This window comes from Palaemon carinicauda, chromosome 2 (assembly GCF_036898095.1).
Source record: "Palaemon carinicauda isolate YSFRI2023 chromosome 2, ASM3689809v2, whole genome shotgun sequence".
NCBI classification, from domain to species: Eukaryota; Metazoa; Arthropoda; class Malacostraca; order Decapoda; family Palaemonidae; genus Palaemon; species Palaemon carinicauda.
Window position 1 is genome coordinate 69,331,833 of NC_090726.1, and position 20,000 is coordinate 69,351,832.

The following is a 20,000-nucleotide window of genomic DNA, read 5'->3' on the forward strand; positions in this document are numbered from 1 at the left end:
TAAGCCATGGCGATCGGTAGGAGAGATAAAACTTAACCACTCCCTAAAGTGAGCAGTAAAATCACCAACAAAGACAAAAGAAGCCTTTCTATCATCTTGTATCTTAACCATAATGGTAAGAAGACAATCGAAGATAGAATCATCCATGTCTAGATTCCGGTAGATCGAACACAAATAAAAGTTGTTATGCCTGCCACAAACATTTATTACCTGAATCTCATGACATCCACATTGATAGCAGGACTTACTCGGTCCTAATATACACAACCATTCCCCTGGCCCTAGGGATGGCATCATGTTTCAACATTATTGGCTTCTTAAAACCAATTATAAGGAGCTCAGATGAGTGCCTCATATTAGAAACCAAAGTTTCTGAGCACAAAAGCATATCATACTGTCTGGACGCAATGTCAGGTCTTGAATATTTGCACGAAAACCACGAATATTGCAATACAGAAGACGACGTTAACGAAATCTAAGACGTGCTGGTCCCGGATTTCGCTCAATGTCTCCAGACAGCATAAGAATTAATATAAATAAAAAAGAGACATCATACTTGAAAACTAGATTAACAAGAATTATAACAAAAACAATATGTACAGAATTTTAAATAAAGTGATTGATGAAACCCATAGACTATAGTGAAAAGTCGGAAAAACTGGTCAACATGAAGGAACCGATACACCATGCAAGGCTAAATACCCTCAAGGATAGCCACTTCAACTGAAGGGAGGACAGTAAGGATGGTTTTGAGAAGAAAAAGAATCAGAAAAGGAAAAGACGACCTCCTGAAAAACCACCAGGCATCCGTGGCCCTTCTATTAAGATTGCCCAACACACCATTTCAAAAAAACAAGAGGTAGAAAAAAAAATAATACGATAGAAAACTGTGCCCGAGTGTACCCTCAAGCGAGAAAATTCTAACCCAAGACAGTGGAAGACCATGGTACAGAGGCTATGGCACTACCCAAGAATATAGAACAATGGTTTAATTTTGGGGTGTCCTTCTCCTACAAAAGCTACTTACCATAGCGAAAGAGTCACTTCTACCCTTACTAAGAGGAAAGTACACTGAACAATTACAATACAGTAATTAACGCCTTGGGTGAAGAAGTGTTTTGTATCTTATATTTGTCAGGTGTGCGAAGACGAGAATATGTAAAGAATAGACCAGACTCTTCTGTGTATGTGTAGGCAAAGAAAAATAAGCCGTAACCAGAGAGAGGGATCCAATGCATTACTGTCTGACAAGTCAAAGGATCCAATAACTATCAACAGGCGGCTAGTGCCTTGGCCAACCTACTATCTACCTATCTATCTATCTATCTATATATATATATATATATATATATATGTATATATATGTATATATATATATATATATATATATATATATATGTATGTATATATATATGTGTATATATATATATATACAGTATATATATATATATATATATATATATATATATATATATATATATACTCATAATATGTACACATAAACCCATGTATGTGTGTTTGCCAAATATATATATATATATATATATATATATATATATATATATATATAATATGTATATTTATATACACATATAAGTTTATATATATTTCTAAATAAATGTATATATCCACAAATATACAAATATATATATATATATATATATATATATATATATATATATAAGTGTGTGTATAATTATCTTAGAACTCGTTTGATATGAAGAAATATTTTTCAATGTCAAATATACAGCAAAAGCAAACGTAATTCTTCTTGAGCTAAACTGAGTATCATTCTAATAGTTACCCCTACCCATCATCCCAAAGAAAAACTCTAAAAGGTTTCCCTAATCCAAACAGATTTTCATTGCCTCCACAGAAAAGTACAGCAATAAGGCCCCTATGTGGAAAATGGGTCAGGTTCCTCTGTAGGTACCAAAGGAGGACCTGTCGGAGGTACCAAAAAAACAGTGATCCCTCCAGAATCCCCAGAGGTACTTCAATCATTCATCTTCCTTTACCTTAATATTGGAAAAGACATCTGAGGCCCCTGAGACAACGTCTTTAGAGAGGGATGGAATGGATGTAAAAGGGTTCACTAAATTTTCCTTGAATACCAAGGGAGTACTATTTCCTATCCATAGAAGCAGGTGGGGCCAATAACGTGGTGTATTAGTGGCCTTATGCCAGTGCATTGCGAGACACTTCCACCATTTTAATCAAAGTTCATTAGCGATGGAATCCTGAATTTGTTAAATTTTCTCCTCAGAGACAACATGGAGAGTTCGAAACCTTAGGGCTAATTAAATCCGTTCCCATAGGTATTTATAACACATGACGGATGCTTAATAAGTAGTTTTATTTATTTCAAAGTTGTTATTTTACCAAAATCATGAGTAATCAGCTTCTATTTAAATAGATATCTATCATATATTGAGACAAACCATTTAATATCCAATTACTCTTCAAAAGTAGATATTTCCAGAAAGATACAGAGATGTCTCTTTCGATCCTGGTGAAGAAAATTAGAAATTCAGCTTTTGCTGATCCTTAGATCATAAAGATTTTAACGATTTTGAAGACATGATATTCCCTTCAAGACTTTGGTGACAACGTGTGACTTTGGAGAGAACAAAAAGTGTCTGGAGACTCATACGAAAGATTTATCAGATCATAATGTCTTCAAGGAAATGTAGAGGAAGGAGAATCATCTTTCGTTTTCTATTATTAGGCTAAATCAAAATGGATAATGAAAGCGCCTCCGGCGATTCCGGAGGAATCAAGGGATTTCGGTTCATCCGAGAGTCTTACCTCTGGTACCTTCCAGAGAAGCCCAGAGACCCACTTTCCACCAAGAGGGTCTATTGGATTCACTGTAGGAGTCAGGAAAATTGAGTAGGTGGAGGGTAATACTTCGTGTTTTTTTTTTTCTAATGGGGGGAGGGGGATAAAAAAGACAAGAACGAAAAGATCTGTTCTAATTCTTTAGCTTAACAGGTAGTGAAAAAAACACTACTTAATTTCGAATATACCTCATTTAATACTGAATGCCGTTGATATTGGAGCCAAAAATATTTTTGTAGGTTCTAGCGCTTTCAAATATGCAACAGCTTTGGAAAAAAATATCGTCGATCTAGCATTAACTGACACTGACTGTAGAGGAAAAAGGTAAACTTTTTTTACTGATAATTCCCAAGTGATCTTTGGTCTAAAATCTAGTTTTACTCTCTGAGGAAAAGCTCGGTAACTTTGTCTCGAAGATCCAGATCTTTACTTTGAAGGATCTTCATTATCATCATCATTTTCTTAGCTGTTTTGCAGTCTTTATTTCCCCTAGGCATCTTGTCCTTAATGGCTTCCCCGACCCTTATATCAGGCCGTATAGCCCACATCCTATAAATCAAGCCATGAATCTAAGCAGAACAAAAATCGGAGCCACTAAGTTTAGATCAAAAAGAGGTCTCTAACTAAAGAGATCAGATCCTCAGAGTCTCCAGCATTTGAAAGGAAGTGATGGAAGACTTTGTTCTGTCTGAATATGGCACATCTGATTTTAACTTGTTTTAAAATTATTTGAAAGTTCTCATAATACTGTATTTTATCTTAACTAATAAAATTATCATCTGGATCAAGATTAGGAGTAGTAATTGATTGCAAATCAAATTAATGTAATATGTAATATGGCACTTGCTAATCTTTTATCTGCAATGTATCAATACAAAGACACCCTGCAATTTTCTTCTATACATATCATTCCCTTAAGGTCTCTACTTGTACTCCCTCAAAGCCATTATCTTTATGATCTACCTGATTATGTCGTTCACAAACAATGGAATGTGTGAAGGAGGGAATGCTTGTTTATAGCCATTCCCAGTCTCGTTTTGGCAAGAGGTCTGGGGTTAATGTTTGCAGAAATATACACAAATAGGGTGATGAATAAGGAAGTAAATGACATTAAAATGGTGATGGAGAAGACGAAATATTTAAATAATGAAAAAACTATCACAGCAGTTTCTTGTCCACAGCAGGACAAAAGCCACTTATATATATATATATATATATATATATATATATATATATATATATATATATATATATATATATACGATATATATATATATATATATATATATATATATATACGATATATATATATATATATATATATATATATATATATATATATATTCTACCCTAAATTTCTCTGATAAGATCTTCGAAAGGATCAAATAACCTCATGGGGGAACTGAATTCCACAATGATGGATAGTTGCCTCTTATGTGGACCTTCGAATGTGGATGAAGGGGGAGGAGGGGATATAGGATAGGATGTGAATGTTGTGGAAGGTTCTACCAAAAAATGTATGTGTTTATAGACGCCAACATCACACACGAAGTTATAGAAAAATTTCAATGCCCTAATTGTGTCGATCAAGCAAAGTCAAAATAGCCACGACGAATATGTAGAAAAAGGAGAATTGAAATACCTGTCCTAGAGGTATGACCCCTCAACGAACCTCTAATGCAAGAGGTAAGGCGCGTGAAAACAAGAGGTCAAAAAGCCTTTAATGCGAGAGGTAAGGCACCTTAAAATAAAGGTCCAAGAACCTTTAATGCTAAAAGTAAGGTGCCTGAAAATAGAGGTGAAAAACATCTAATACTAGAGGTATGGCACCTCAAAACAGATGTCATAGAACATCCAATGCTACAAGTATGACAGCTCAAAACAGAGGTCAAAGAACATCTAATGCTTGAAGTATGTCACCTCAAAACAGAGGTCATAGAACATCAAATGCTGCATAAATGGCAAATAATAAAAGGGGCAGAGAACATGCAATGGTAAAAGTATGGCACCTTAAAACTGAGGTCATAGAACATCTAATCCTAGAGGTAAAGCACCTCAAACTAAAGGTCATAGAACATACAATGCTACAAGCATGGCACCTCAAAATAGATGTTAAAAAACATCTAATGCTACAAGTATGGCATATCAAAACATAGGTCAAAGAATATCTAATGCTAGAAGTATGATACCTCGGAAGAGAGGTCAGAGAACATAAAATGCAATATGTATGGCACCTCAAAAAGAGTTTAATGAACTTCGAATGCTAGAAATGTGGTATCTCCTAACAGAGGCCATAGAACACCAAATGCTACAAGTAGGGCATCTCAAAAGAGAGTTAAAAAAACATCTAATGCAAGAGATATGACACCTCAAAACAGAGGTCTAAGAACATAATATACAATTAGTATAGAATCTTGAAAATAAAGGTTAAAGAACATCTAATGCTAGAATTATATGGTATCTCAAAACCGAAGACAAAGAATATCGAATGCTAGAAGCATGGCACCTCAAAACAGAGGTCATAGACCTTCCATTGCTACAAGTATGGCATCTCAAGACAGATGTCAAAGAACATCTAATGCTCGAAGTATGGTATCTCAAAACAGAAGTGAGAGAACATCCAATTCTAGAAGTAGGGCACCTCAAAACAGAGGTCAAGGAACATCCAATGCTAGAAGTATCGCACTTCAAAAAAGAGGTTAAAGAACATCTAATGCTATAAGTATGGTATCTCAAAATAGAGGTCAGAGAACATCCAATGCTAGAAGTGTGGCATTTCAAAACAGAGGTCAAAGAACACTCAATACTAGTAGTATGGCACTTCAAAAGAGAGGTCAACGAACATATAATGATATACGTACGGCACTTCAAAAGAGAGGTCAAAGAACATCTAATGCTAAAAGTGCGGTACATCAAAACAGAGATCAGAGAACATCCATTGCTAGAAGTGTGGCATTTCAAAACAGACGTCAAAGAACATCTACTGATAGAAGTAAGACACTTGAAATGAGATGTCAAAGAACATCCAATGTTATAAGTATGGTATCTCAAAACACAAGTCAGAGAACATCCAATGCTAGAAGTGTGGCATTTCAAAACAGAGGTCAAAGAACATTTAATGCTAGTAGTATGGCACTTCAAAAGAGAGGTCAACGAACATATAATGATATACGTAAGGCACTTCAAAATTAATGTCTACTGCTATAAGTATCGTGCTTCAAAAGAGAGGTCAAAGAACATCTAGTACTATGAGTATGGTATCTCAAAACAGAGGTCAGAGAACATTCAATGCTAGAAGTATCGCACTTCAAAAGAGAGTTCAAAGAACATCTAATGCTATAAGTATGGTATCTCAAAACAGAGGTCAGAGAATATCCAAATGCTAGAAGTATGACATTTTCAAAAGAGAGGTCAAAGAACATCTAATGATATACGCATAACACTTCAAAACTGAGGTCAAAGAACATCTAATGGTATAAGTATGTATCTCAAAACAGAGGTCAGAGAACATCCAATGCTAGAAGTGTGGAATTTAAAAACAGAGGTCAAAGAACATCTAATGCTAGAAGTATGGCACTTCGAATGGGAGGTCAAAGAATGTCTAATGCTAGAAATTTAATTTATCAGTTTTGCATATGAACTTAATTCGTCAGCTTTCCTTCAATAATGATGATTTTATTATTATTATTATTATTATTATTATTATTATTATTATTATTATTATTATTATTATTATTATTATTATTATTATTATTATTATTATTATTGAAGGTAAACAGACGTATTAGGTTCACATGCAAAAATTATTTCCAATAAACTATCTTTTCTATGACTATCATTTCAACGAGCAATGAACACCATAACTTTGGGTGATATTTTGAAATGCCTTATTCCAGTGTCCCATTTCTGTGCTCTGTTGTTTCATTCGCTCGTCTCAAGGCTTTACGAAGTCGGTCTGCTTTTAGCCGTTGGTTTCGTATCTTCTCACTTTCGTTTGCTCTCCTTTATGGCATGGTTGAAATTGTCAATCTAATATAAAATAGGAAAATATTAGTTTAAATATATGCATTATAACAACCTTTCACAGAGAGAGAGAGAGAGAGAGAGAGAGAGAGAGAGAGAGAGAGAGAGAGAGAGAGAGAGAGAGAGAGAGAGATTCATTTCAAAGTAGTTCAAGTTATTCCACAGAATAAATAAAACATTCTTTCTTGTGAATATATAAAATAAATGAACAATTTTTTTAATGTATTATTCATGAAATTACAATTAATTCCACAGAATAGATAAAACACTTTTACTTTTGAATAAATAAAATCAAGAATATATTTTTCTAATGTAATATTTATGAAATTACAAGTAAAGAGAGGGAACTTACAGAACAATATCAGAAGTGATACATGACGAACTTGATGCCGATTTCTGTGGATGAGAGAGAGAACTTATGGCGATTTCCAGCAACGAAAGGCTTTGCGTTTATGATGTGATACAATGTCCAGAAATGATTTTCTCTCCTTCTGGCATACATAGACTCTATCATTCTTTAACTTGTAATTGCATGATTCAGCAGAAATCCTTATATATACATACAAATATCTGAATTACATGTATTTTATATATACATATATGCAAATGTAAATGCATATACACATAAATAGCTAATAATATTTACACGTTTGAGTATTCAGTGTAACATATCTAAATATAGGCTAGGTAAATCTCGAAGCGGCATGTAGCTATTTTGCGATAAACTGTGTGCTACAATTATTTGCATTGAATACCATGCGAGCCTCTGTACATGTCTACCAGGCCAAGGTCTAAATATATAGACCGTTTACCGGGGGAAGAAGGCTGCAGTCTTCACCTATGCCCTACCATTGGCCAACCTGGTATCTAGTGGTGATGTCTAGGGTGAAGGTCCACGTGTGGTTGCCTTTTTTACCCTGACTGTGAAGGGAGAGCATATGATAATTTCGAATGCTAAATTTTACTACCACTTTTTAGAAGTTATTATTATTCATTATTATTTTATCTTTGCTTTGTGTGGTTTTGAATAACAAAATTAATTTATTATAATTAATTTTTATTATATCTATAGTGTTGATATCCATGAGACCATTTTGTGTTTTCATTGTAAAGGTTTCCGAGTCAGAACTGAGTCTAGTTATTTCCACGAGAATTGAATAAAACATATAGAAATTATTTTGGTCTTAGCGAGAAGAAAAAAGGACGCATCACTTTCAGTGGAGGAACTTTCTGTACCAACCGTGTGTCACACAATTGTACATAATTCCTTTTGTATATAATATGCTTGTATCTTCGCTCTTCCCTCGCACTCAAACGAACATGAAAATTCATGTCTGCTGTTTTGCTCTGAACATTGTCTGTCTCTCGAACATGTTATGTCCTGTTGCCTTGAGGTTTTGTATATAAAGAAGAGTGTTCCTTAATATATAACTCAGTCGTTTCCAATCTGCCTTTGAGTTCGCAACCCCTTACTCGGCTCCGTCACATTGGTGGCCCCGGAGTGACCCGCTCCTCCCGCCTCCCCATCCCCCCTACACCTCTCACCGTTACTATGACGCCGTCAACGCATACCTTCTGCAGCAGTACTCGCCGTCGCCAGCCGCCCGTATAGCAACGCCTTTTCAGCTCTCTCAACAACCGTTGGGGGACCAAAGGGCTTCGCTCACCCTCGGGAAAATGACCAGTATCACTCGCCTGCAACCTGCTGCAGACGGCTCTCCTCGTGATGTGAACCCACTTCATGACTTTCAAACCTACATCAACGCCTCCACTCGTGACGAAGAGGACATCTATTTAACTTCAACCGAAGCTGACGTGAATGCCGTAGGACACGCCTATGAATGCCGTAGGCCTATGAATGCCGTAGGCCTATGAATGCCGTAGGACACACACGCCTATGAATGCCGTAGGACACACTCGCCTATGAATGCCGTAGGACACACACGCCTATGAATGCCGTAGGACACACTCGCCTATGAATGCCGTAGGACACGCCTATGAATGCCGTAGGACGCACACGCCTATGAATGCTGTAGGACACACTCGCCTACCCCGTGACGAGCCGGAGCGGCAACAGCCACCCATCATCCACCCTTCGCTCGCACCCAAACCAACGACTTCTACAGCCACTCACTGTCGCTAATCGGCGCAGTTTTTACTACTACCTCTCCAGATTCAGGGCACCTATTTAACATGTTCAGTATGTCATTTTTAGAGGGGGAGCCATGTACCAACCGTGTGTCACACAATTGTACATAATTCCTTTTGTATATATTATGCTTGTATCTTCGCTCTTCCCTCGCACTCAAACGAACATGAAAATTCATGTCTGCTGTTTTGCTCTGAAAATTGTCTGTCTCTCGAACATGTTATGTCCTGTTGCCTTGAGGTTTTGTATATAAAGAAGAGTGTTCCTTAATATATAACTCAGTCGTTTCCAATCTGCCTTTGAGTTCACAACCCCTTACTCGGCTCCGTCACATTACGGAAGAGATAAAATGGAAACTAACAATATATCTTCATAATTGTATATATATATATATATATATATATATATATTCGCTCAAGACATATAATAATACTGCTTTCTATTCAAAAGTCTTTCTTAATGTGTTCAACGGGAACAACATAGACACACTTCTCAGCGCATTTCCAATGAAAGCCATTTAGAGGAAACTTATATAAAGAAAGCAATAAAAACAAGTTTTCCAATATTGTGCCAAAATTATTTCCCGGAACAATTATTGGTAAGCTAGTCTTTGGGATTCTTACTTAGCTATTTTCTTACTTGTATTAAGGCGTTTTACAAGTTTCTTTGTATTACTGTTTCCTTTATCAGGTCCCGTCATCACTGAATTAAGAGTAAAAATGAAAATTTAAATATGAGAATGGATGACGGCTCAGGGAAGGCGTGGAGGGGTAGAGCTAAGGAGCAGAGTTGACCTATGGGAAGGGGTAGACCTATAGGAAGGGATAGACCCAGGGGAGGGGTAGACCTTGGGGAAGGGGTAGACCTAAGGTAGGAGTAGACTTGGGGGAATGGGTAGACCGAGGAACGAGGGGTAGACCTAGAAGAAGGGTAATACCTAGGGGAGGGGTAGACTGAGGTGAAGTGGTAGACCAAGGGGAAGGAGTAGGACAAGGGAGGAGGGGTGATATAAAGGATGGGATACCCATGGGGAATGGGTAGACCTTGGGAAGAGGGTAGACCTAGAGGAAGGGGGAGACATAGGGGAATGGGTAGACAACGGAGCAAAGGGTAGACCTAGAGGAAGGGTAATACCTAGGAGAGGGGTAGACCTAGGGGAAGGGGTAGACAAAGGGAGGTGTGACATAAAGGATGGGATACCCATAGGGAAGTGGCAGTCCTTGGGGAAGGGTTAGAGCTAGTGAAAGGCGTAGACCTAAGGGAGGGGTAGAACTAGTGGAAGGGGTATAACTAGAGGAAGGGGTACACCTTGGGGAAGGAGTAGACCAAGGGAGGAGGGGTGGCATTAAGGATGGGATATCCAAGGGGAATGGGTAGACCTTAGGGAAAGGGATAGACCTAGAAGAAGGGATAGACCTAGGGGAAGGGGTAGACCTAAAGGATGGGGTAGACCTAGGGGAGGGGTAGACCAAGTTGGGAAGGGTACACCTAGAGGAAGGGGTAGACCTACAGGAAGGTAGACTCAGGAGAAGGGGTAGAACTAGAGGAAGGGGTAGACCTAGGGGAAAGCGTAGACAAAAGAAGGAGGGATGAGATAAAGGATGAGGTAATCCTAGGGGAGGGATAGTCATTTGGGAAGGGGTAGACCTAGGAGAGGGGTATACCTAGGGGAGGGATAGCGCTAAAAGAAGCGGTAGACCTAGCGAGGGGTAGACCTACGGGGAGGAGTCGTTCAAGGAAGGAGGCGTGACATAAGGGATGGGATAGACAAAATGGAGGGGTAGACCTTGGGGAGGGGTTGACCTAGAGGAAGGGGTAGATCTAGAGTATGGGGTAGACTTAGAGGATGGGGTAGACCTCGGGGAGGGGTAGACATAGGAGAAGGGGTAGACCCATGGGAGAGATAGACCAAGTTGGGACAGTAAACCTAGAGTAAAGGGTAAACCTATAAGAATGGGTAGACCTAGAGGAAGGGGTAGGAATAGGTGAGTGGTAGACCAAAAGGGGTAGAACAAGGAGGGAGGGGTAGACCTACAGGAAGGAGTACACCTAGTAGGGGTGGGCAGTAAATCTAAGGGAAGGGTAGACCTAGAGGAGTGGTAGACCTAGGGGAGGGGTAGACCTAGGGCAAGGGCTAGAGCCAGGGGAAGGGGTAGACCAAGGTAGGAGGGATTCATCTAGAGGAAAGGGTAGACCTAGGTGAGGGGTGGGCATAGAGGAAGGGTTAGACCTAAGGGAGGCAAAGGCCTATGGAAAAGGTAGACCTAATGAAAGTGGGAGACCTAGGGGAGGGGTTGATCTGGGCAAAAGGAGTAGACCAAGGGGGATTTAAACCTAGAAGAAGGGGTTAACCTAGGGGAAGTGGTCGACCTAGAGGAAGGGGTAGACCTAGTGGAAGGGGTAGTACTAGAGTAAGGGGTAAACTTAGGGAAGTGGTAGACCTCAAGGAAGGGGTAGACTTACTGGAAGGGGAAGACCTAGTTAAAGGGGCAAAAGTAGGGGATGGTAGATCTAGGGGAAAGGGTAGACAAAATGGTGAGCGGTAGACTTAGAGGAAGGGGTAGATCTATAGAAAGGGGTAGACCTAGAGGGTAGAACTAGGGGAAGAGGTATACCAAGGGGGAAGGGTAGACCTAGAGGAATGGATAGACTTATGGGAAGGGGTAGACCTAGGGGAGGGGTAGATTTAGGGGAAGGGATAGATCGAGCCGGGAGGGTGGGTAGACGTAGACCTTTGGGAAGTGGTAGATCTAGGGGAAGATGTAGATCTAGGGGAAGGTGTAGATCTAGGGAAAGGGGTAGACCATGTGGGGAGAGGTAGATTTAGAGAGGGTTACTTGAAGGAGCCTCCATACAAGGTCTTACGCATGATGCATCGTCGAGAGTACCACGAAGAAAGTGATGTTATAAATTGAGTCTTGTTACGAATATGGAAGCAAACAAGGGTGTATCGTTACCAACTTGAAAATTTGTTAAACGTTTATGTTACCATCTATATTCTAGCCGGACAGTACTACATTCGATCCATCTCTCTGGTTATGGGTCATTTCATCTTTCCCGACTCATTCTCTTCCTTCCTCACACTCTACAACACTGATAATACCAATAAATTCTTCTCTCGAGAGGTTAACTATAGGTAGCTAGGTTTATCTCAACAGAGTTCCAGAATCCAGGTAGACCAGGATAAAATTATTATCAAACTTTCTTCAACATAATAAAGATTTTTGTCATACGCAGCTCAAGGGAATCCTAACTAGCAGAGCTTTAGACAGAACTTTAAGGTCCCATAGTCAAATGTTGCAGAATATCTCTACCAACAATGATCGAGAGAACGTTGGTTCATACCAAAAATAAAATTTGAGATGGTGTTTGAATTTCGTCAGTTGTTTCTCCTCGTTTCACGCTCACTACCGATCAAAATAAGTTTACAATATCTTATTTTAGAAAATCATTATGCGGATTTTTGATTATTTGATTCGTAATTTCAAATTCCCTTTCTTTATTCGATTAAATTATATATTTAACAGTTTAATTCATATTTTTTCACGGATTTGATAATTCCTATAATTATAGATAACTGATAATATAAGAATCTTTCGTCCTAAAAATACTTATTGAGGACGATAAAGAAAACGGACGGTATCGATGGGTTATTTTGCTTGTGTGCAAAAGTTCCTCTGAATAAAGTGAGGAGCAACAAGAAAGGAGCAGAGGAAATCACAAGTGTTTCAGACATGTATAGACAGTTAGACACTTCAAATACGCTAAGGAAAGAACAAAATCTGTTAGATAAGAAGAAAAGATGAGGAAATAAAGAGGGCCAAGGAAGAGTGTCACAATTAGAAAGAAAGATTAGAAAATGGCTCAGAAAGCGAGTTTGGACAGAAAAGAAGATTGGTTTCCTGATCTCGGAAAACATATTCATATTTTTGGGGCGAATTTTATGCGACCAATAACAAAATGTACATAATAACTATCATAGAATACCGGTAGGCCTATGTTGTGAATTTACCAAAGCATACTGATGATGATGATGATTCTTTGCTACAAACTTTTTCGCAATATCGATCAAGTAAAAGCTATCGGTTTTCTAAGCCTACTAAGTTTTTACTTACGGTTTATTATATCTATCATTTGTTCTTCGGTGACAATTTTATCTTTATAATTTCATCTAATCTATAGTTTGGAGAAGATAATTATCTTTGTTTTGATTGATAATTATGTCACTTGTCTTTGGTTTTAAAACTATGTTGATGAAGTATGAAAATGAAAACCTCACAAACAGAAAAGCACTTCACAGACTTGGTAATACTACACTATCCATGAATGATCAAGGTGTTTACTATTTCAGTGTATTGGGAAATATATATATATATATATATATATATATATATATATATATATATATATATATATATATATATATATATATATACATATATGTATATATATATATATATATATATATATATATATATATATATATATATATATATATATATATATATATATATACATTTGATGCACATACATACATACATACATACATATATATGTGTGTGTGCGTGTGCATGTGTATACTGTTCGTAATACTAGGCATGCAGTTAATTCTAACAGTTAGGCCTTATACATCATGAGTCTCAATACTGCACAGCATTCAAGGAGTTTTACTCCAGCTGTGACAATGTTGTAGAATGATATTCCTAATTGGGTAGTTGAATCAGTGGAACTTCAAAAGTTCAAACTTGCAGCCAAAGTTTTTATATTGAACGGCCTGCCATAATTTTTTTTATATTTTATATATGAAATATCTGTTTAAAAGTAGTTATTGTTTTAAGATATATTTTTATTAATCATTACTTCTTATATCGTTTATCTATTTCCTTTCCTCACTAGGCTATTGTTCCCTGTTAGAGCCCATGGGCTTATAGCATTTTGCTTTTCCAACCAGGGTAGTAGCTTAGCTAATAATAATAATAATAATAATAATAATAATAATAATAATAATAATCTGGAGATATCTTAAAAAACTATACAGCCTCATTTACATTTACTTTGGGTGATTTCAACGCTAAAGTAGTTCAAAAGAAGAGAGGAGAGTCAGCTGTAGGCAAATCTGGAGATGGCACAAGAAATGCCAAATGAATCATGCTTGTAGAATTTCCTTAAAGAAGCAATCTAATAATCATGAGCACCGGTTTTTTTTTTTTTTTATAAAAACTAAAATAGAAAATGGAAATGGAGAAACCCTAATGTAGAAACAAAAAATTAAAAAGATATCATTCCCAGTGAAAAAGTTACTTTAGTTAAAAATGTAAGGGTTAAATAATTTTAAGAAAGAAAATAAACATTCCTGTAATAAGAGAAAAAAAAAGACCTAGTGACATTAGTTTAGCAATACAAAATAGGCACACAAAGCTACATGATGAGGAATATAAGATAATGAATATAAGTACTTAGGACAGACAGTATGTGTTTCCCCCAGACACAAGAACGAAATTAAATGAAGGATAAACATACCATGGAGCTTTTTGGTAAACAAAATTAGATTATGAAAGGTAAAATGCCAATTTCTCTTGAGAGAAAAGGATTTAACAATTTGGTCCTACCAGTTTTATGCATCCGAAACTTGGAGCCTTAGAATATAAGAAAAAGAATATAAGCTAGTTGCAACTATTAACATATGGAAATAATAATGAGAGGAATAACACTAAGAGACAAAAAAAGCAACACGGATAAGAGAGCAAACTAAAATAAAGAAAACTAAACGAGAAAAAGAAATTGATATTGGAGTAACAGATGTACATTGAGAATAACAGAATGGGTCCCTAGATATTGCAAAAGAAGCAGGGAAAGGAAAAGAAACCGATGGATTCACAAGCCAAGAAATGTTACTGGTTTAGAGTGGCATAGAAAGTCAATAAAAAGACAGGGGTGGAATGACATGTCAGAGGGCTTTACCCTGCCAGTGAACTACTGTCTCAACTCCTCGTGATAATGATGACACACACACACACATATATATATATGTAAAAGAACTACAGCGAAAATGAAAATATGAAATATAAGATTAAGTCCTGACTAGTTTCGTGATACTTTTTCAGAGGACTGATTTATTGAACGGGATTTCTACATTTTATAAGTACAGTAAACGTACGAACATACAAACAGACATAGAAGTCAATTGTTCTATGAGTCTCAATATATATGTTACTATCTATCTATCTATCTATCTATATATACATGTAAATACCTTAACGTAGTGGAAGGGTTTGTGTATCACCAATATCAGTAAACCTTTACCAGCCAAGGCCGCCCATACAAATAGTCTCCCACCATCAACAATCCACACTTGCCAAAAGAAAAAAAAGAAAAAAAAAGAATAAAAAACAAATAAACCAGAAGGCAACCATCTTCTAAATAAACTGTGGAAAGTCAGATGAATTCCATTGTTACAAAACAGAAAACAGGAGGGACAATTAAAGAAATAAAAAATGAAGATCAAACATACTGGATCAAAGCAACTTGAGCTAGTAAGCAGAGAGAGTAATGGCGATTAACCGAAATATAGCCCTTGAAGGGATTATTATTATAATTATTATTATTATTATTATTATTATTATTATTATTACTAGTTAGGCTACAACCTTACATGGAAAAGCAAAATGCTATAAGCCCAAGTGCTACAAGAGGGAAAAGTAGCAAAGTGAGGAAAGAAATAAGGAAATAAATAACCGATGTAAATATTCTAAAATAACTGACAACATTAAAACAGATTACATATATGAAAAGATAAAAAGATTTATGCAGCCTATTTAACATAAAAACATTTGCGTCAAGTTTGAACTTATGAAGTACTACTGATTCCACTACCCGATTAGGAAGATCATTCCACAACTTGGTCACAGCTGGAACTAACTTCTAGAATTCTGTGTGGTATTGAACCTCGTGATGGAGAAGGTCTGATTGTTAGAATTAACTACAAGCCTAGTATTACGAACAGGATGGAACTGTCCGGGAAGATCTGAATGTAAAGGATGATCAGAGTTATAAAAAACTTATGTAATATGCATAATGAACTAAATGGACGATGATGCCAGAGATTAATATCTAGATCAGGAATAAGAAATTTAATAGACCGTAAGTTCCTGTCCAACAAATTAAGAGTTTAATGAAAGATTGAAAAGAGCAAATCAGACAATGACTAGGTTAAGTAAAATTTTGAAATCAAATCGCCTGTAATTACATATAAAAATCAGGCTATAAATCCGTTTAGTGAGATCGGTGTTACTGTATGGACATCAGTTGTGGTATGACAATGAATCAATATCCAACAGATTTGAGAACAAAGCCCTCAGAAGAATATTAGGAGTTAAGTGGCTAGGCACGATTAGAAATGAAACTATAAGAGAGATTACTCGAATGCCATGTGTGGATGAGTTCATGGTGAGGGGTAGATGGATATGGTTTGCGCATGCACTTCGCACTTCCCAAGAGAGATTAGTTCACCTAACGTTCAACTGGGCTCTACAAGGCACTGGAAGAGTTGGGAGACCCAGGCCTACACGGCTGATGACTAAGAAGCATGAAGTAGGACAAGAGCTCAAAATAGAAATGTTTGGCGGGAATTTTACCGAGGCCCTTTGCGTCAATAGGCGTAGCCGGAAATTATAATGATTTCAAGGTAGAATGGGAATAAAATGAATATAAAGACTTTCTTCAAGGCAATAAAGCTTTTTCTTTATTTATAAAGGACTAAAACACATCTTTGTATTCTTAGAACAAGGTCTCCGACATCTATTGAACAATATCGTTAACAGGAATGATTGTGATATTGTTGTTTTATACCAAAATTAAAAAGTTTTAGTCTTAGAAGGCTTCAAAACCTCAAATTAATCAACTTGTGTGTGTGTGTGTGTGTGTGTGTGTGTGTGTGTGTGTGTGTGTGTGTGTGTGTGTAGATTGCCTTACCTTGTGTAAGACACGGGCTCTTGCGTTGGCAGCCCGTAAGAGAATGTTATTTGAATTTAGGTAATTCAAATTAGTAAAAAGAGATTAGCAATTATGAACAGGGTTACAGTAGTTTACGCTAATGACAAAGGGGTTCAATTAAACAATGAGATAATATATTACTTTACAGGTTAATGGTTTGAACTACGTTAAATTTAGATAGCCGAAGCTAATGATGTAAGGCCAAGAAGTAGTGGTAATTTTGAGTGAACTGCTTATCCTCATTCAGCAGCCTGGGAGTTGGTTCCCAGGTGGGGGTAATGGTAAGACATTAACTTGGTTGGAATGGATGGGTAGATTGCCATGCCAATGACGTGACACGGGCTCTTGTCATTAGACAGCCCGTATGAGTATATTGATTTGAAAAGGGTGGTCTCACAGAGGAGGCCGATACTGCAGCATTAAAAAGTAAGGGGTGAATTTAACAGAGTTGCTGGAATCATAAAAAAGTGGAGGATAAGTTCATTTTAGGGGGATTTAAGCATCAGACGTGGAAGGGAGGGAAGTGACCCGAAAAGGAGACTCCTTTTTAGGTCCACGAAATGAAAAGTTTTAGTCAGTAAAAAAGTGGTGATAGCAGCAAGTCCCAGTAAGTAGGAGAGACTGGGAGAGGAGACAAGTTTTTTTATTTAGTCGGAGAGAAAAGGAGTAGGATTAAGCAAATAAGCTTATCCCTGCTCGGTGGTTGGGAGCTTAAACTGTTGCAGTAACTGCATAAAGGTGGGAGTTCTGGTTAGGGACAGGACTCGGGTGAGGATTTTTAAGGCAATGGGGATGAGGTCTTCTAAGGACATACAGTAGACACAACTTGTTGAGTCAGGGTTTGAGGTGGGTTGAAGGATGTGGGTTGAGGAAGTGGTGCTGGTTGTGACTGGGTGGCTGGTACAGGAACAGTTGCAGTGGGCGGCTGTCGTTGTCTCCTCTGGCGAGGAGGTCGCTGGTCTTTAGGTCGCTGGACTGTAGGTGGTTTCGGCTGTTTTGGGGAGGAAGTGTTTTTCCTCATATGTATCCTCCTCAGTCGCTCTGGGCAGCGCCTATTCCAAGCATGGTGAGGCCTGGAGCAGTTGGGGCACTTGGGTTTGGTCTGCTTTCCTTCTTTGTGGTCTTTTATGCACACTTCTGTGCAGTGGCGCTGGCTGCATACACCGCAGATGATGGGGCCTTTACACTTCTCCTTCTGATGGCCGAACCGTTGGCACCGATAACATTTAAGGGGTTCCAGTGTATATTTTTCGATGGGGAATGTTCCCCAGACTCCAAGATCCATTGAGAAGGGCACTGGACCGATGAAAGTGGCTATGAGTCTTTTTACAGGGACATCGTCTTTACTCATACAACGCACCGCACTGTCGATGTTGCTGCATAATGTGGCTATGGAGATAGACATTGTGATGGGATACCTTGTTATCACTGCTTTCCTCCGGATGAATGCAGGGTCCAGTAGTGTTAAAGATGGTTCCTCCTGGAGGGATCTGGCTGTGTAGAAGTCCCTGGGGATGATTATTAAATCTCCTTTCCTGCTTGGTCTAGCAGTAAGCTGCATGCCAGGCTTTGCAGCCATGGCAGCAACTGAGGCATAGGAGATTGAGCTGTCCGTTTGGGAAAGTCGAAACTTTGGCAGTGGTTTCTTGGTCTGTGAAGCTGGGATGCTTGCCGCAATGGAAGAGGCTTCTCGAAGGAGTTCTGTGAGGCAGTCCATGCAATTGCAGTCCGTGGAATGGTTCCCCTGAGGCACAACAGGTTCGGTCTCCATGGCATTGGAGGATTCAGGCACCGAGGATAGAAGGGTGTCTGCTGCTGCAATTGACTGCTGTGGAGTTGTAGGGACAGACAAGGACGAGTCTGTGCTCTCAGTCATTGGTGTCATCAATGGCGATGGTGGGGCTGGTACTGGCGCTGGTGGATGGCGTTTAAGGCTCTTCCTTCTTTTGGGAGGGGGTGTAGTCGCTTCCCTGGTAGCTGGTTTAACGGCTCTGTAGTGCTTAAGAACCTTAATAGAGGAGACTTTGCATCCCTTGCAGCTGCACCTAACATGATGATTTATCAGGGTTTTGTTTTCTACATCCGTGGTACGAAGGCCAACAGTGTTGAAAAGGTGGATTCGTCGTTTCTGGTACGACGTAAAGCAATCGCAATCACAATCAGGATCGATGTAAAGGTCTCTGCAGTGTCGGTCGGCTACAGGATACAAGTTCCATGCCCAGTCTCCGATGTGGACGAAGGACATGGGGGCGAAACTCTACGGTGATTGCAATGAGAATTTAACTATGAGCGGATCACCGCGAGAGAGAGTTGTTGTCGGTGCAGTGGTTCTGCTGCATCACTAACTTGTTTTACAATCAATAGAGTTCGAATCAAGTTTACAATATATCAATATTTTAAATTATTATGAGAATTTTTATTATCAAAATCCTAAATTTTAAATTCACTTCTTAAATTTGATTAAATGATACATTTAGCAAATTAATTCGTACTTTTTAAAAAATTTAATCACTTCTATAACTATAAAAAAATAATTTTATAAAAATTTTTGTCCTAAAATCTCAGTCGAGGACGATCAAGAAAACGGTAGAAATCGATGGGTTATTTTGGTTTTGTGCAAAAGTTGCAAGTCGGAATGAGGTGAGGAGCAACAAGAATGAGCAGAGGAAATCCCAAGTGTTGTTGCAGACATGTAGAGACACTTAGACACTTTAGATACAATAATGAAAGAATAAAATCAGTTAGATCAAAGCCAAAGATGAGGAAATGAAGAGAGTCAAGAAAGACGAATTGAAGAGAGCCGAGGAAAATAGGCCTGGCATGTGGATTCTTCCACACACGCAGTCAGTATGAGAAATTTAGTCTACAGAGAAACAAGCAACGAAACAAACATAATGCAAATTCTTCAAAGGTTGCAATTACATGTATGGAAATGAGTGCAAATATGGACATTGGCAGAAAGACAGATGCTGCAATGGAAGTAATAATATCAAAG

The 20,000-nt window shown here is 38.0% G+C and overlaps 1 protein-coding gene across 1 annotated transcript; it reads right to left on the bottom strand.

The window, feature by feature from the left end:
* Positions 1 to 17,807: 17,807 nt before the first annotated feature.
* LOC137617260 (uncharacterized) lies at positions 17,808 to 19,250 on the bottom strand. The gene has a single exon (XM_068347242.1). It carries the CDS (start codon positions 19,248 to 19,250, stop codon positions 17,808 to 17,810), a length of 1,443 nt encoding a protein of 480 aa, XP_068203343.1.
* Between the last annotated feature and the right edge of the window lie 750 nt (positions 19,251 to 20,000).